This window comes from Grammomys surdaster, unplaced genomic scaffold (assembly GCF_004785775.1).
Source record: "Grammomys surdaster isolate TR1022 unplaced genomic scaffold, NIH_TR_1.0 217, whole genome shotgun sequence".
Taxonomy (NCBI): Eukaryota; Metazoa; Chordata; class Mammalia; order Rodentia; family Muridae; genus Grammomys; species Grammomys surdaster.
This window is the reverse complement of record NW_021604662.1, coordinates 1,133,614-1,153,012: the sequence shown is the minus strand read 5'-3', so window position 1 is coordinate 1,153,012 and position 19,399 is coordinate 1,133,614. Positions and strand designations below refer to the sequence as shown.

The 19,399-nt window shown below is 40.5% G+C and overlaps 1 protein-coding gene across 3 annotated transcripts in view; it reads left to right on the top strand.

Annotated features, from left to right (window-relative positions):
- Sh3kbp1 (SH3 domain containing kinase binding protein 1) overlaps positions 1 to 19,399 on the top strand; it is a 330,974-nt gene that overhangs the window by 235,435 nt on the left and 76,140 nt on the right. For all 3 annotated transcript variants that reach the window (XM_028772689.1, XM_028772690.1, XM_028772691.1), the window contains one exon: positions 3,351 to 3,445. In XM_028772689.1, coding sequence (XP_028628522.1) covers positions 3,351 to 3,445 — 95 coding nt within the window. The remainder of the gene's footprint in view (positions 1 to 3,350; positions 3,446 to 19,399) is intronic.

The window sequence follows — 19,399 nt, the reverse complement described above, 5'->3', positions numbered from 1 at the left end:
GACGTTGATCCATGGATATACCTGTATGTCATTAGGAGTCATTTTAGAACATTAGTATTTGGTTTTCCCCTAGTGCCCATGACCTATCTAGTCTTGTGTTTTTGACTACTTTAGCAGTGTCATATGCATTCCATCTCATGGAGTCGGTCTTATATCCAATGGTTAATTACTCCCATAACATTTGTACCACAATCCCATCAGTATATCTTGCAGGAAGTCTTGGCTATTAGGTCAAAGGTTTTGTAGCTAGACAATAGTGATGACTATATTTCTCCGTTGGAAGAATGCACAGTACCTTCCAGCAGCATGAACTCTAGAAGGGTAAAAGTTCTAGTTGTGCACCAGTTCAGTAAAATAAGTAACTGTTGTCCTCATCAGTACCACCTTCCCTTTGGATTGGGGAGAACAACCAGTGGTCTTGGCAATAGCTTGTGATACTTGGAGGGGGACACGGTAAGAACCTTTTGGCCAATGACTCAACAAGATGTAATTCAAGTTGTACTTGGTGGCATGAGATGTTTGGATGGGGCATTGTCTCCCTCATTATAAATGTCCATTGGTGTTAGCTGTTCCCCCCCATGTTCCTTCCTTTACCTACTCTCTCATCGTCTTCCCCATTTAATCCTCCTATTCTAGTTTCTCTTTTATCTCTTTATAGCAGTGTAGTCTATTTCCCCCTCCTTTAAACTTATTAAAATCCATTTTTTTATGTAGAAGATATATGTTTATCTTAGCTTACAGGGAATTTGTAAGTATAAGATAAAATGGCCCTGTGAAATAAAGGCACGTTAGTTCTTACTTAGCAATATTTCCATTGTGGTGATTACAGTGGAACTCCACAGCATACTCTTATAGGCTGTGCCCTGAAGTCAGAAGGTAAGTGATGAAGGAAACTGAAATGACATAGTAGGAGGCTTCTTTTTGGTAGAGAGTGATGGTGAGGGGGGATTTTGCACTAAGAAAAACATTGAGATAATTTGTATCAAGTTTCTTCTTGTTAGTATGCTTCTGTTTTGAGTGACTACCTACCTACTGGATCACAAAAGAGTGAAAAGCAATTGGGTTGCTAAACTGTATGGCAAGAGGTTCAGAGCAAAGGACCTCCTGAAGCTGATGAATTTGAAAGGTAGCTCAATACCATCAAGACTTAGAATCATTTTCGGGGGGGGGGGCTTTTTTTTATAATGTTCACAAATGATTACAATAGTGTCAAATGTTATCTTGATTTCCAACAATGATAAAACTGTGTTAGAAGCCTCAAGGTAGCAGGTAGATTGGTCCCAGTGGTAGAGTCTTCAACTAGCATACCCCTGGCTCTAAGTTCTATCTATAGCACTGCAAACAAAACAAAATGATCAAAGGCAGGCAACTCTTTGCCTTACATCTATAGGCAACACAATCTAGTAATGCCATCTCTAACATTTCCTTTTATAGATTTCATTGACTAGAAGATCATGTCTTGCCCCTAAACAAGTCAGCAACAAAGAGGAGTAAGATAACATTATTTGTCTATAGCCATGCCATCTTAAATATGCATGATTTCAGAAGCTAAGCAAGATTGGTCCTCATTAGTCCCTGGAGAGAAGATTAACATTACTTTCCTGGACAGAATAGACCTGAGCAAATGAGGATTCTGTCAAGTAGGACATGAAGGGCTGGGAATGGCTGCTGGAAAGTTAATCCAGAGTGGTTGATCACATTTTTTATTAACCTTTTCACATGGTGTGCTCTTTCTTTGTTGGTCATGAATAACTGATATTCTTTCAAAAAAAATCTATGATTTTCATAGAGTTGGGATTTTGCAGGACAGTTCTTCAATAATATTGTGTGTTCATGTTTGAAGTTTTGAGGTTGAGAAGTCATATTTCACTAGCACAGTCAATTGGAAAATTGGTGAAGAGTTGTCATTATCCAATTTAAAAATGTTTAACTCCCCCCCCCTTTAGAACATCTAACCATTTTGGACTTGGGAAAGTTTTACTATTTCTAATTAAAGAGAGATGGTATAAAACATACTAGGGACAATTTAATTGACACTTAGGCATAGAGTTGTAAGTTATGATGTAGATGCAGGAAAGAGCCTAAGTCTTAGGAAATATCTGAGAATATTCAAACAGAACCATGAGACTTTTGGACTCTGCTGGAGAATATAGTAAATGTCTGTTCTAGAAGGTACTAATTTCCTTGAGTTTTTCTTTCTATCTTTTGTCCTGAGTCATGAAAACTTGGTTTGCCAGTCTTCATTTCCCAAATCCCTTACAAAGGGTTTCACTGTCTTCTTACCTGATGCTTTTTGATAGAGCTAATTTAAAATCAGTAGTATCTACTCAGTAATATTTAAATTGATTTTGAATTAGCAGTGAGGACTATATATTCTCTTACTTATAAACAGCTCCATCAATGAACAAGTGTGCTTGTACAAAGAGACCATGAGCTATACATAAATTAGTTCACTCATGCCACACAGAGATTCATAAAATCATTTTGGTGCTGTATAGTTCTGAGCTAGGTCATTTGCATATACAATATGGCTGTGTAGTTTGGTGTTCTAATGGAACTCCCAAAAGTGGTAGTGGGGGGTGTCTCTGACTCTTTCGCCTGGTATTGAGACCTTTTCCCTTCTACTGGGTTGCCATGTCCACCTTTCATATGAGGGTATGTGCCTAATCTTACTGGATTTTGTTATGCCATGTTTGGTGATATCCCTGGGAAGCCTGTTCTTTTATTTGAAGGGAAATGTAGGAGAAGTTGTTCTAGGGAAGAGGGAAGGTGGGGGAGGGACTGGAAGAAATGGAGGGAAAGAATGTGATCTATAAGAAAAGAATAAAAGAAAAAAATTGGGTAGTATTCGTTGGCTGCTTGTGGTTGACATTTCTTACATGCAAATACATTGGTATTTATCTCTTAATACATCATGTAAGAGACAATTCCTCATTGTTTTATTTGCTATGCTAGCTTTATAATAGACATAATAGACATAAAGGCCCCATTTCTGATTGTGTAATATGTGCAATAAAGCAATGAGAAAAAAATCTTTAGAAAATATCAGATAGTTCACATTTTCTTTCTCAAGATGAAGAAAAATCTTTTGCCTTTCTATCCGAGAAAAGCAAATAATCCCATGGCATGCAAGGTGTCCTATTATTCATGAGGGTAAAATGCAGAGATAAATATGCATGAGCCTACCATAAGCACTCTTGGATCTCTTTCGGAGGGTGGCCCCTTATCCAGCCATAATATTCTATTGAGCATGTCTTTTTCTTGAGGTCAATGTGTCAGGGAGCACCTTCAATTGGGTCAGCTCATTAGATGAAACACCTTAAAGGTTATATTTTCTGTTCTTCTTACAGCCAAGGATTACTGCAAAGTAATATTTCCATATGAGGCACAGAATGATGATGAATTGACAATCAAGGAAGGAGATATAGTGACTCTCATCAATAAGGTAAACAAGAGTTTTTCCTCCCACCTTCTAAACTGTGAAGTGCTGTGAAGTATGTATAAACTATAAGTTTTCATTTTAGCCATTGTATTTTGTTTTGACAAAGAATCTTGTTAGATAGCCCGAGCTGGTTTTGAACTTACCATCTTTGTGTTTTAGCATCCCAAGTGCTGAGATCACAGACATAACCATTATGCCTGGCTTGTTTTAGACATTTTAACACTCCGTTTTATGGTCTTGAACTTGTGGGAAATTTTTGCATCTTTCTTTTTATTCAGGTGAAGTCCTGGCAAATAACCTACTTGAGAATTCAATAGATCTTTGTGTACCTCAGTCAGGGCCACCTGCACATCTACATGACCCTGAACAAGAGTCTGTCCTGGAAGGAATGACCCAGAAGGCAGGTTACTTAACTGTGGGTTCTGCCTTCTATAGTGGCCAGGCTGAATGGCCTGTGTCATTAGGGACTCAAGAAGAGGCTCTTAAAAGGCTGGTCATGCCTCACAGGCAGCAAAACCTTAAAGAATGTTTGCTATTCAAATCAAAGACAGATAGAGTACCTGAGAGAATTTTGCTTGTCTTGTTTGGGCTATAAAGGTTGGATGATTTTATTATCATTTCAGCCAGAGCCTTGTAAAGACCCGGAGAGCGGTAAAATCTATGTGAAGCAAAGCAGTTTGCTAAGGTCTTGACCACACGCTGTTTCTCCTTTCATGCAGTGCTACTCACCATGCTGGTAGCTAAAAAGTCATATTAGTCAAGTGGTTCCTAGAACAAACAGTGCTTTTCTCTGAAGTACAGGGATTTTATGATGGTTGAGTACAATGAGAAGCCAGACAGTCTTCAAGATGCAGAAAGTAGTTTTTTTTTAATCCAGGTGAGTAGCTGGGAACACATTAGTCACTCTCTACATGCCAGAATGACTTAGATATGGCCACAGTCACCTGAGCTCTTAGGGGATGGGGAGCATTGTCTGTCTAAAGGATGCATGATGCAGGGAGCTGGGAAAGGGAACAGAGAATTGAAGTGGGGAAAGGCCCTGTGGCTGTTAGGAAGAGGAGAGGGGACTGCTGTGGTGTCCCCTGTTGCTACCCCTAGATGCCAGTGAAAGAAGTGCTCCAGAGCTCCAGATCTTTAAAAGCTTTTCAACCATCTAGTGATTATTGGTTTTTGTTGTTGTCATTGTTTGTTTGTTTGTTTGTTTGTTTGTTTGTATTTTAGGGAGAACGCTGACCCTCTCATGGACAGTGTAGTTTATATGTAGTATACAGAACAACACTACAGCTATGCAGACACCTTTCTGAAACAATAAATTCTTCCCCCTTCTAAGAACTCGTCTATCTTTTTAACCTGTGAGCTCCCTTCTCCCTCACTTAGTTCAGTGTAAGTCTGTGGGTGTTGAATGTGGCAGGAGGAGAGGAGAGGAGGGGAACAATGCTCTCCTTGCTCCTCTCTGCGAGAGGCCGTTCTCATTTCTTAACAACCCCCCCCAAAGGAGGCGGCTCTCTGCTACATAGTACATTTCCTATTTTTAATCAGTCCTGTAACCAAACAAGTGGGATAAGTAAGTTGTTAAATGGGCGTGAAGCATAATGCAAATACTTTAATAATTAGTACTGATAATTGGTTTTAGTCATGCAGGGAAAGGAATAGAGCACGTTCCCCTTATACTGACAAAGAATCAGGGAATTAAGTAACTGCCATTCTTTGCAGTAGGGAATGGACTCACTGTCTGTATTTCTGTTTTGGTTTTAGAGGGAGGGGGAAGCCTCTTAATTGAAAACCCAGTGTGTTAATAGCATTTATGATGGTTTGAGAAAAAGGAATACTACCTTGGTTTCTCTTTTTTACCTGAAGATGCTAATTTTCACTTTAAGCTTCTATCCTCCGGGCCTCACCACTGGCGTACATTCTGTCCTGAATGTTTCAGCCTATGGTCCAGTCTCATAAAAGGAATCTGATTTGGGTAAGGGAGAGCTTGGTCTGGACAGCAACTGCTACCAGCCCCAATCTTTTAATAGGTAACCATGAACAGGAGACTGTGTCCTCTGAGGGCTGCATCCTATTTCTCTGGATTCAAAGGTTAACGCACTTGGAAGTGGTTTGCTAACATAATGTGATGCTGCCAGCTCCTCTATTGCACATTTGTACTCCCGGCTGAGAATATACATGCTATTTGGGCACTTCATCCCTAATTTTTCCTCCAAGGTCTCTTCCCACTTGACTTCCTGTATATGCAAGTGAGCCCAGGCTTGTTTTATTGGACTGAAAGATAGCCTGAGCCTCCTTCTCAGCCCCTGAGAAGTGCCCTGAGATGCTAAAGAATGGAGAGGTGCTTTCTTCTGCTCCACCACCCATCCTTAGCACCCCAACGTTGGGTATGAGGCTTGTCTCACAGGAGTGAATCTGCCTATAGTAACCATAATCCTAGCTATTGCCAACTTCCAGTCTGGCTTTTTCTTCTCAAACTTCAGCAAAAGGAACTGTGGGCTTTGGATTTACTGTTAAGGATGCATATTGTGACATTAAGTAGGTAAAGGTGGTTTTAAAACTCCACCTGCAATAGTTAAGAATTCACAGTGGGGTGGTTTTAGCAAGAATTTAGAAAGAAAATACACTACACTTTCTTTTGTCTGCTGCAAGTGGGAAAAAATGGATTCTGTGCCTGTAAAAAAACCTGCTGACATTATAGAGAAGTTCTTACCTCTTCTTTAAGTTGATGAGTCACCCAGAAATTCATTTAGATGATTATAAGCTATCATAAAGTGAATAGCTTCATCACAACTGGTTCAATATGCATTTTGATTTGCCTAGTTATTGTATCTGTGAGTTGAGGTTAAGGATCTGAAGTGTTACGCTCCACATTTCAGTTACATTTGCTATTTAAGTCTCCACTGTCCCCACATGCCGCAGATGTTTCCTTTTGCTGTCAGCCAAGGTGATTTCCTCTGCCCTGCTTTCAGCGCCATGGCAGGAGTCACAGAACAGGCGCTGGCCTCCTTTTCAGCTCTAGATTGTCATTTGCGTGGCTTTCTAGAAAAGGAATCAGACACATTTAGTGGGTGTATGAGAGCCCTCTGTGGCTCCTGAAATAAAGTGTAGAGACCTGGACTATTTGTGCCCCTGGACACTAGGATGAGATGTGGCAACCCAGTTTGCTTTTAGTTTATTTAAAAAGAAGGCTTGTGGATTTGGGAACATTTCTACTTGTGCAGAACACACCTGTGTTTAGGGTTTCTTTTTATTTCTAGTCCCTTAAAAATAGCTCCTGCGTCTGTGGTTCTGCCGCCTCCATGCCGCTTTCTGATTGATGTTCAGAATGTGTTCAGGAGGCTTTAGAGCCTCTGGGTGTGGTTTCTGGTTTTTTCTTTTCCATTTTTTATTCTATCTATCTATCTATCTATCTATCTATCATCTATCTATCTATCATCTATCTACCTATCTATTTATTTTGAGACAGGATCTCTCTGTGTAACAGTCCTGGCTGTCCTGGAACTTACTATGAAGACCAAGCTGGCCTCCAACTCTCAGACATCAGACTACCTCTGCCTTCCAAGTGCCAGAATTAAAGGCGCATGTCACTACTAACTGAACCATCCCCCTTCCCCTTTTTATTTAGAGACAGGGTCTCTTGTTGCACCGGCTAGCCTTAAACTCACTATGCAGCTGAGGCTGGTCTTAAATTCCTGATTCCTGCCCACCTTTGTTGCTAGAGTGCTGGGTTTACAGGCATGCCCCACAATACCCAGCCAGCCCTGGGTTTCTACCTGGAGAAGCTCCCTGGAGAAGGGCTAAGGGCAGCTTTAGAGAGCAAATTTATGGCTCCATAGCAAAGATAGCTGCTACTGGAGCATGTGCTTTCTTTTCTGTGACAGGCACACATTGAGGGTAGAATAAACTCTACTGGAACAATGACTGTGTTCTCAATACCTCTGCCCTGCCCTGAATTTAGGAGGAAGTGTTTCCTACTGACCCCTTAGAAAACAATGCTCATAAAATAACTTTCATGGATAGCCTGTTCCCCTGCCATGTACTCTTAATTGTTAGAAATCTATTTGAAAATATCAAAATTGAAAACATTGAAATCTGTGTTTAGGAATTCAATACTGTTGGCCAAAGTGGTGGGGATGACGGGAAGGGGATAGAGATAGATGATGTGAAGTATCACTGATGTTCATAGAAGAAAACCAGGATGTACCCTAACGAGAAAGGGAGAGCCATGGAACTACATAAAGGTAGTTGCCGGCATTGCTAACTACAAAAGTAAACCATGCTTCCTTGGATCATAAAGAATATGTTCTGATGCTCAGTGGCAGCAATTTTAATGTATTTATTTTATTTAATTTAGCCAATTTAATTAATTTGTACACTGTCTTCTTCCTTTTACAACCCTTATTCATTAATTCATTTACTGAAATCCAGTTGTGATGTGCCAGAAGCTATACTAGGTGATAGGCTTACAAAGGTGAACACAAGTTCCAAACTTGGAGGTTTGCTTTTTCCTAGTTCCAAGTATTTGGCGCTCAGCATACTGTAAAGTTGGAGTCAGAATTAAATGCTAACCTGCAAAGCTTCTTTCATTGCTACTTTAATATGTTTTCATGGATCCTTTTTTCCTCAGGCAATGTTTGCTGGAACATTTACTCCCCTCTAGATGAGCCTGCAGGGCCACAGGCTCTCAGTGCAGGATTCTGGGCAGCCATTAGCAAAAGTTCAGACCTCTCAGCCCTATTCTTTTCTCCTTAGGGGTCTATCCAAAGCGCAGCATCTTGCCTCTTCCACACAGCAGGCATGGGAGTCACATGGGATAATGAGTGTCCTTTCCACATCACAGAAGAACAAAGACCCAAAGTGTAGAAATAATTCTTTCAAAAACCTCCCCAGCAAGTCATCAGAACTGGAACAGGCAGGTCTTCTGGCCCCTGTCAAATGGTCTTGGGATACGGGGGCCAGACAGGGTGGTAACTCTGGACAGAGTTTATTCCCTGTGGCGTTGTCAGATGTTTGTGGTAGGTGCAGCTTAGCCAGGGATAACTATTATTCACTCACCAAGAAGCATCCAGTGTTGCTTGATAGCCAGAGCTAGCATCTGGAGTCTCCTTTTTAGTTAATGGTATTATTATTATTACTGTTATTATTATTATTATTAATCAGAACAACCATATTACCATGATATTGCCATGTTTCTGACATACTAGAATCTATCATTTTTCTAACATACTAGAATCTATCATTTTTCTAGCTAGCCAGTCAAAAAGAAAGGATGAGTCATTCAGAGCTAATGTCAATTATTTAGAAAATATTTTTATTCATTCTTTGAGAGTTTAATACAGCGTGCTTTGATCGTATTCACTCCAACCCTTCCCTAATTTACCACCTTCCCCTGTTTGTGTCATGTTCTAAAATCCCTCAATGCAAATTTCTTACTATCTAAATCTTCTTGGATATGTATGACCTCTTACTAGAGAGGCATAGCAAGAGCTACACTCTCAGAGAAAACCGTCTCTCCCTCTTCTAGTAGCTGACAAGTGCTAGTAGCCCCACAGCTTAGGAGTAGGTGGGGAAATTATGCATGAAACTCCTTTGCTGTGATTTAGTCTGGCTTGTACAGGTTTTGTACATGCTATTGCTGCTGCTGCGAGTTCATGTACACAGCTGTCATGCTGTGTCCAAAAGATAGTGTCTCCTTGGAGCCATCCACCACCTCAGGCTCTTGCACTCTTTCTGTCCCCTCTTCTACAAAGATCTCTAAGCCTTGGGAAGGGGACTGTGGTATATATTTTCCCTTATTGTAGAGAGAATATCCTGTGTATTATATGGATGTGACACCTGGCAATAATAAATCTGATGGCCTATGGCTTAGACAGGAAATAGGAGATGGGACATCTAAGAGGCAGAAAGGATTCTGAGATAGTACCAGGCATGGGGAAATTCACCCAAGATGAAGTGAGAGGGTGGACACATGGTACCTGAGCACAGATAACCAGCCATTCGGGAGAAAATAGATCTGAGTCTGAGTCTTATTTCTGGGAGCCTGAGACTAGAAGTAAGATCCAAGCCTAACTTCTACACTTATGGATAAATTATACCAAAGGCCTTTAAAAAAAAGAAATATGAAATCGTATTACTATAGAAACTTCAAACACACACACACACCCCTATAGAATCTTCTAAAATACACACAGATAGAAGGAGAGAGAGAGAGAGAGACAGAGACAGAGAGGCAGAGAGGCAGAGAGGCAGAGACACGGAGAGAGACACACACAGAGAGTTGAGATAACTTGTAACAATGCCCCTACTAGATAGCAGAGGCTGGCAAACAAAACATCCAATGCTATGACATTATTTTTTAAGACAGGGTCTCATGTAGCCTAGGCTCACATCATGTTCATTATGTAGGCAAGGTTGACCTTGATGCTCTTTTTACTACTTCCCAAGTGCTGGGATTATAAGAATGTAACACTATGCTTACTTTACATGGTGCATAGGATGAAAACAAGGGCCTTGTGAACATTAGGCCAGCACTCTACCAACTGTACCACACCCACACTCCCTAATGTCAGTTTTTTCTGTGTGTTGAGCAACCTCTCCATTTGCTGTCATCTGCTTTCTTTCCATAGAGTGTATTTCAGTGGTGTTCTTTTATTCTAGGTCTGGAGGTCGCAGCTCTTTGTTTGCTGTTACTATGACAATAAAGACAGACTCGGGGCTTGATCTTTCCGAGCCCTTCAATGATGACATGCTCTAATGTTTTAATGCCTAATGCCTTGTTTCCCCTTCCTCCACTCCTTTTCATTGGCCCATTAATTAACTGAAATGTCTATGTTCAGGGAAGATGTTTTTAGCCACCCCCCCTGCTTCCTACAAGAAGTAAGGTTGCTTTGACAGATGTAAGTAGTCCCAGGGATCGTAGGAAAGATCTTTAGTTTGGTATAAAAAGCCACTCAACTAAATAGATTGCTGGCCTTGACCCTTTCTCTTAGAATTGCTGAGGCTTTTAGCAGAGCTAAAACGCTAGGATTAAAGGAGGGTCTGTGGGTGAGGAGTAAATTAGCAGGTGTCACCCTGAAGAAGATGGCATGCTGGTAACAACATTAGAAGGACATGTTTTATGAGTGAATGAGGAAGTTAGGTGCAGGTCTGGAATCATCTGGATTTGCACACATTTGAAAAACGTCAGTATTCAGCAAATGATTCATTTATATAATAGAATATTTTTCTTTACATATGACCCATCTTGTTAGACTGTGTATGCCCTTATCTGAGATGTAAGTCACAATGTATATATCCCTTGGAGCATTAAAAACTCAAGGGAATGTAGCTTGTTGCTATCTCTCTTCCTCTTAAAAGTGAAGAGGGTTACTGGGATGAATAAGAGGATCTTGATTCTCTAAATGCATTTCATAAAGACTCTTCTGCACTGATTGTGTATATACCCTTTCAGGTAGAATTTTAAATGAGACGAAAATTTAAGACATGGAAGGAGTGCTATTTCTTTTGGTTTACTAATAGCCAAGAAACTATGCCACCGAAATTGGGGTGGCTCTTAATATACTTCCTTTCTTTTTATAGTGACTAGATGAGTTTATGGATGACACCAATTCCCAGGTTCATATGCCTTCACTACTTATATAAAACTGTTGAAAAGACCTCTAATTACTTGTTCAATCTGATTGCCATACTCCAACGTGCCAATCTTAAATTGCAATGACATCATGAAACACTTCTGTTGTCTATTTCTGTTTTTAAATTTATTTCTTTATGTGTATGTTCATGTGACTGGTGTGTGTGTGTGTGTGTGTGTGTGTGTGTGTGTGTGTGTGTGTGTGTATGTGTATCTATGTGTGTATGTGCATACACCCATGGAGGGCAGAAAGGATGTTAGGACTTCTAGGAGTTACAGGTACTTGTCCTCTACCTGGTTTGGTGCTGGAAACAGAACTCTAGTCTTCTGCGAGGGTAAGCACTGTTCTTGAGTACTGTGCAATCTTTCTAGGCCAGGCTATAATTATTCCTATCACTTTCTTAAGTTTTAAAATTGAATTTATTAAAATAAATCAATGGAATTGCATTTATTTCTTATTGGAATATGGGAAATATGGGTCTGCCTCAGCGTGAGTGTGGAGGTCAGAGGACAACTTGCAGGAGTCATTTCTTTCCATCTACCCGGTGGGTCCCAGGAATCCAACCCAAGTCTTCAAGCTTGGCAGCAAGTTTCTTCATCCGCTGGACCTACCCAGACATTTTGCTACCCTTATCTCTGCCACATTCCCCTAGCTAAATACAACCTTGGGTAAGCTGCTCATCTCTCCTTGCCTCAGTTTCTACATCTGTAAATCATGGAATCATGGACAATAATAGCACCTACCTCCTGGTGTTGCAAAGAGAAAATGAATTAAAGTGAGTGCTGTGGTTTGAATCTATCCCTCAGAGTTCCTGCATTCAAAACTTAATTTCCAATGCATCAATTGAGAGAAGAAGGGACTTAAAAGAAATGATTAGGGTATGAGGGCCCTGCCTCAGGCTTAAGTTAATACCATTATTGCAGAGATGGATTCATTATTGCCCTAGTAGATTCCTGATAAAAGGATGAGTTCAGGCTTCCCTCCCTTTCTCTCGCCTATCCTTTCTTGCTGTTCCATCTTCTACCCCAGGATAGCACTGCAAGATGCAGGCCCTTCGGTCTTTGGTTTCCCCTCTTGTCTGTTAGAACTAAATCTGTTCTTTGTCATTTAGCCAGTGTCAGGCATTCTATTATGTCAGTACAAAACAGACTAACACAATAGGCAAAGCACTTAGAAAGCCTGGCCAATAGTAACTGCTATATAAACGTTAGCAGCTATTATTTCCTGATGATAAATTGCTAAATGTAATGCTGCATCAGTGTATTTTGAAGGCATTTAAGCTATGGTGCTAATTTAGTCTCCCCACAGGAGTATGTGCAAATGTTTCCCAATCCCTGTCATCCCTGGATATTACCATTCCTTTTGTTCTCTGCTAATATCTTTTAACCTCTGCTAATTTGGCAGTCTCAAAATTATTACTGAGCTTGAGATCTTTATGCATCATTTTCCAATTGATTTTTAGAAAATACCCTATATGTATGCCATTAACTTGTCATTTTTTTCATATTATATTTTTTCTTAGTTTATGACTCATGGAAATATTTAAGTAAAAAGTCATTAAAATAAATACCTTTTACACTCAAATTTTCCTCATTTTATAGTTAACTGTATAGTGAAGTAAAAATTATCATTTTAAGGCCAGTTTTACTTAAGACTTTTATGTTTGGAGCCCTAGGTGGAGAGAGTAGCTGGCGATTAAATGTATTCCTTTTCTGCTTTCCTCAGGGCTTTCTAGGTTCTATTTAAAGCTTCTACCCTTTTGGTATTTCTGATATTGGCATTTAGGGAGCCCCTGGGATTCTGCACGGATTCTTACAAGGATCCTCCTGTCCTAGACGAGGGCTTGGCAAACTTCTGTAAAAGGCCAGAAAGCAAGTATTTTTAGACTTTGTGGGTCATGCAGTCTCTTCAGCAACTGCTACTCTGACATTGTAGAGGAAAAGCAGCCAGAGAGGTAAATGAGTGTGTTTGGTTGAGTTCCGATAACACTTTATGGACATTTAAATTTGAATATCATGTAATTTTCACATTCCTTGAAAATGTATTCTTCTTAAAAGAAACACACATTTAAAAATGTAAAAACTATTCTTAACTTTTCTTACCTTTTGGCCTATAGGCTGTAATTTGCTGACCTCTGAAAAAAAGTATCTGGAAGAAGACCTGTGAAAATCCAACTAATTAATTTTCAACTGAAATGCAAAGATACTTTTAAGAGTTTAAATCTTGGTCTAGAAAGGTGGCTCAGTGGATAAAGGCACTTGCTTCTAAGTCTAACAGCCTGAGTTTGATCACTGGGATCGACGTGGTAGATGGAACCAGCTCTTGAAAGTTGTCTTCTGTGTAGTGGCCTGCTGTGTACACACACACACATACACACACACACACACACATGTTTTAAATTTTAAATATTTTCAAACAATGGTGTTGGCATGAGTAAGACATGAACTTTAATCGAAACCCAACATGCTATGCAAATTTTAATTAAAAATAGATGATAAATCTACATGTGAAATTCAAAACAGTTATTCATGAACATGTAGGAGAGTTGTCAGGCAGTCTACACATACAAAAACAATGTAAATTGGGTGTCAGCAAAATTGAAAATTTTGTTTCTTCCAAGATATAGTTAAGTGAATTATTTGTGGGTCTGGTTTGACTACATAGGCGTCAGAGTCACAGTGTTCTAGTCTCTGCCCAGTAAATAATTGGATACATTGAAAGGCCTTGGTTTTATCCTAAATCTTCCTGAAATTTCTTTGTACTATAAAGTCATGGATCTCTTACATTGCCCCTGCCTCTGTGCCCTTTCTCCCCCATGGTGAGTGGGAGATGTCACAATCCTCTGGATGAAGGTAGGCTCAGCAGAAGGCTGGGGTTCAGCCTGAGATCTGTAATTTTCACCCACTGCACTGGCTAAATCATCGAAGTGTAGATTAAAAGGCTGTGCACTGATTTTTAGGCCAGCAAATAAACTTTCCAAATGGAGAAGAAAAAAAAAACTTCCTAAAAGAAATACAGATTGGTCCCAGTGGAGAATGTCAGCAGAAGGCAGGAGTTTCCTACTGGCTCCCACAGCTGTCTTGGTGGTTCTGACCTCCAGGATGAGCTGTGCCCTTTCTTCCCATTCCTTCCCAGTTTTTTCCTGTGCAATGAGTATAAACACCTCTTTCTGATCTACTACCCTCTTTGTATGTCCTCAAGATGATATAGCAGCTAAGAAAATCTCTCAAAATGTTAGGGAAGGTGCTGTGGGAAGGGCATTGTTTTATCAATGTGGCAAAATGATTTCCTGCCATATTTGCTATCCTTTTAATGGAAGACTTGCTTTTGAGTGCAGAGGCCATACATTTCTCTAAATATAAATGAGAATGAAAACTCAGCACCAGGGTGCATGTCCTTGAGAAGTAAGCTGAACTTAGCTGTGTTGTAGATGAAGCACAGATGCCACTGGAAGTTGCTTTGAAGACTGACTGTGCGGCAGTCATCTCAGTGTGAACTACCAAGCAAAGAGAAAATGAAGAATGTCTGTGTAAACTTACTGTTACGTAAATTCAAATCATGGCTTTTGTTTACAAGGGCAGAAAGAAATGTGAAAGTGCCCCTAAATGAATTTCTATTTTGTGAATGGCTCATTCACATGCTCTCATGCAGTTTATATTGCTTTCCATGCTTAAAAGTCAGATTACAAAGATATGGGAAAGATGCTGTCTATATCATATCATATCCTTTCCATGTGAGCATTGGCTTTCAAAGTGACCTTACCGAGAGAGAAAAGAATCTTACTGTTATTCAGAAGAAAGATTAAAGCATAAACATTTTTAGAGAAGACTTAAGATTACATGTTCCTCAGCTGAAGTAAAAAACCAATTTTGATATATTTGTTTATCGTCAGGTCTCCTCAGTACCTGCAGTTCTTTCCAGCACTTCTCACTCTGCCCATAACCTCAACCTCTCCAACCCAGGGACTGGACTTCACTTACCCCAGCTTCTGATTCCTATATAAGTCTGCCATTTTATTATGTGCTCTCTTGGCTCCTGGATCCTCTCTTGCCCCACTCCCTTCTCTTCCTCTCTCGTTCTCCCCTACTCCGTCTCCTCTCATGGCCCAGTTCAGTCTGCTGGCCATGTTCAGTCTGGACCCTTCCAGATGCCTCTGGCTGTTTTCTTCCCTCATATTTATAACAAACCCTTCTCTTCAACCATACCTAGGAGAGGTTACATCCTCATTTTCATTCAGTTATGTTCCAACTATATAGCCAAGCCCTGACAACCCCAGGAGGTGTCCAGCAAGAGCACTGAGCCTGGAGCTGGGCCAACAGGACAGCCTCTGTTAGATGCTGGTCTCTGAAGAGGCTCCAGGAAGAAGCACCTTTTGTTTTTGTTTGTTTGTTTGTTTGGTTTGTTTGTTTGTTTTGTTTTGTTTTGTTTTTAATAATTTATTTTTTCAAATCATAATTTTTACTCATTCACACAGGATTTATAAACACAAAAAGTCAGGACATGGGGAAGGGGATGACACTGGAGCATGGGTGTTCAGGGGGAATACAGATATCTTTCAGAACAGGGTATTGGCTGGGTGAGGGTTCAGGGGACAGGTCACTATGACTCTGCCTATGACTCACTTGTCCTTATCTAAGTTGGTATTGTCTGCCAAGGCTACCTATTTACAAGGTCTATGACTACTCAAGTTGGTAAATTTCCACAAAATCTGCCTGTTTACATTAGCTTATAGCCATCTGTTTCAATGTTTTTCCACTGAGACCCAAGACTTGGTGTTAGTATACATGTATGACAGGCCTATTGCTGATTTTAGGCCTATGGCTGATTTTAGGCCTTCAATGTATAAGCAGGGCTGCCCCTGACATCTTCTCTCTTCTCTAAGTATAGAAGGGCTGTGGCAATTCTAATCTTGTGAAGGTGGGGATAGAGGCCTGACCTCCAGTAATTGAAGGGCTTGTAATGGCTCCAGTCCCCCTGTCGTTGTCCAGTGAGGCATGAGGGCCATACCTATCCCGATGTCTTTTTCCTGGAGAGGGGATACTTTTGACATCAACCCCTATGCAGTCAGAAGAAGCACCTTTTGTAAGAGAGAGAAAGTAGCTGTTATCACAGAGGCCTTTGGGCCTTCTGCTTTTGGTAATCTTCTATTTAAATCCATAGGCCTTCTTCATTCTGGTCTGTGACTCTTGGTGCATGTGGCATGCAGAAGTTCTGGTCTGTCTATGGCAGTGTTTCTCAACCTGTACATCATTGGAGGTCAAATGACCCTTTCACAGGGATCACCTAAGATGATCAGAAAAGACAGACATTTACATTACAGTTCCTAATAGTAGCAAAATTACAGTCATGAAGTAGCAATGAAAATAATTGTATGCTTGGGAGTCACCACACATGAGGGAGGAACTGTATTAAAGGGTCTCAGCATTAGGAAGGTTGAGAATCACTGTTCTATGGGGACTGTGATTTAGGTTGAGCTTCTTGTCTTCGTTTCTTAGGGCCCTTAGACTAAACGTTAAGTTCTGTAGCACTTCCTAACCCATGTCGTTTCAACAGGCTGTGAGAGGGTAAGGAAATGATCAGCTCAGCCTGCCAAGGTGCATTCAAAGGTGGTTGGAACTTCCCTTCCTCCAGCCCCGGATGGTGGCTTCTATCAGCCTTTGGCCTCTAGCACTGTTCCACATATAGTATCATCTTCTATGTGGGCATCACCAGAAAGGGGTTAGGTGGTACATTTATTTTCCTATATTAAGATGTTTAACAGAGGCTCTGTTTTATCTTAGAGAGTATTTCACCTTCTTAGTTAGAAAATAGAAGAGGGAACTCTATGAAAGAATCCTCCCTTACAATAGCTCAGATTAGGAAAGATAAAGCTTAGAGCTCTCTTATACCTCAAGTACAGTCAATTCACTCCAATTAAAGAACAAATCCTTTCAAAAGAATAGAACTTCTGGTTGTATCAACACCAGAGTGAAGGGTGTTAGATGAACCTACTCTCTTGCTGTAGAGAACTCTGAAATTGAACAAAATACACACAGCAGCTGTTTAGAACCATTGGACAGTATATAATACAAGGGCACAATCTTGGAGAAAAGGGGAGAGTTAAAGTGACTTTTTGCCTGGGGTGTTTTGTAAATTACAGCATGGGGCAGAACCCAAACAAAGAACAGCAGTCTCATGGGGCAGAGGGAACAGAAAATGTAATGCAGGCTGTGGAGAAGGCTCACATTTGCTCGGTGCAGGACTATAGAGAAGTGAGGCATAAAAAGAATTCTAGAAATCTATGGATCTTGGATCTAGGCTCTCTTTGGATCTTATCCCAATATTATACTAGGCCACACCACAGCAAGGCTTCATTAAACTGCAGAGAAGGCAAGAACTTGGAGTCTTGTCTTTGACCACAGACATCCCAGAGCTCACCAGTGGTCAGAGACATCACAGCCAAACATCTCTAGCATTCAGTTGAGAACCTAGAGAATTCAGATATAGGAGTCATCTATCTTAGGCCTAGTCTAACAAAGCCCCAAACCAAACTGGGACTGGGCAGGCTGATCAGTAACTGTCCTTCTGTAGTAAAAACCCAGTACTCTTTCTAGGAAGATAACAAAACCCAGGCTCCTTTGAGAACCTGTAATCATAAATAACTTGCCATGTAAAGAAGCAGCTTTGGTTTGGGTAGCTGTCACAGCATTTCTAAGTACAGTTTTCAGACACCAGTGTATTCAAATGTGCATTCTGATTTTATTGATTATACAATATGTTAAATGAAAAAATTTCAGTCTTTAGTATAGAAAAGTATATAAATCATTGCCTAAAAAGGCCAGGAGTTTTTAGGAGTGGATGGGCTTCCTAGAGCCACAGAAGAATGAATGGCTTCTTTAACCTAGTGCATGTTGCCATTTGAATATGCCATTTTCCTGAGTGGACTTGAGTCATTTCCGTGAGTAGGACTGTTTCTTATGTCTCTTGGTCCTCCTCCCCAATTACCTCTGGCCTGCAATGTTTCTTCCAACATACGGATAGCATATAGTCCTCCTTTCTCCTTGCTTCCTCATGAACCCTGCTGTGGAAGAGCCTACTTCAGTAGCTGGCTTCTGGAGTCAGGGGATTCTGAGCAACAGTCTCAGCCATGTAGCATAATTGCATCTCTTGGGGAGGTGTGAACAGATGGAAACAGAGCAGAGTTGCTTCTGGGCTTCAGCTTCCACAGAGCGTATATGCAGCCCTCTCCCAAGCTCCATGCTGAAGATACTCATTAGTAAATCTTCGACAGCATTTCTTTCTTGTGAGTGAACACTGAGAGCGCGAGGCTCTCCTCAGGCATTCTGAGGCTTACTTGACAGCAGTGCTGAAATTGGTCAACACTCAATTTCTTCTCAAATCATTACTCAGCCACCCAAGATGCTTACAAAGGTAGCTATGCTGGATAATTTCTAGAAAGTTGGTGCTAGGGAGTCAGCTGACTACTAGGCAGGCTTGATTACAGCAGGTCTTCCTTCTCTTTGATTAGGACAAGGTAGTGAATCCATTCTTACCTTTGCATTTTTTTATTTTGTTTGTTTTGATTTTTTATTTATTTAATGCATATGGATACACTGTAGCTGTCTTCAGACACACCAGAAGAGGGCATCAGATCTCATTACAGATGGTTGTGAGCCACCATGTGGTTGCTGGGAATTGAACTCGGGAGCTCTGGAAGAGCAGTCAGTGCTCTTAACCGCTGAACCATCTCTCCAGCCCTTACCTTTGCATTTGGGGGATTGACATAGATTTCCTAAGCTGCATATTTCCCTTTGAGCTCAAACAAGACCTTTATAATTTCTAAGAAAATGTGATCCTATCTTTTGAGGGTACTTTTTAAGGTTTTTATGTAACTACAGACACTTTAAAATTAAGATCAGCTAGTAAGCCTAAATATATAGGTAAAGCTTATCTTAGGGAACTATCTTGTTTCTATTTAACGTGATCCCACTTCTGTTGTCGGAAAATGGAAGTGTACATGTGTTCAGGGCTGACCACTTGGTGACTCATTCCTAAAGAAATCTGATGACCCTGCTCTCAGCAGCCATTGATTGCCCGTTGCTCTTCATCTAGAAGTGGGCCTTGTGAAATTTCCAACACAGGCATATTAATTGGTGTTGTCATTGTGCAGGTGTTTTTTATGCAACCATATTGTTGAAATTTTATGGGTGCAACTTTCCTTGTTCTATCAAATGTATACTATCAAACAGCAGGCATCCATGTCCTCTGGCTTTTAAAATATTCCTGATCACTCTTGTACAATGTTCCCTCAGGCTTAGGTGTCAGGATTCTGTTACACATGTACCAATAGGCT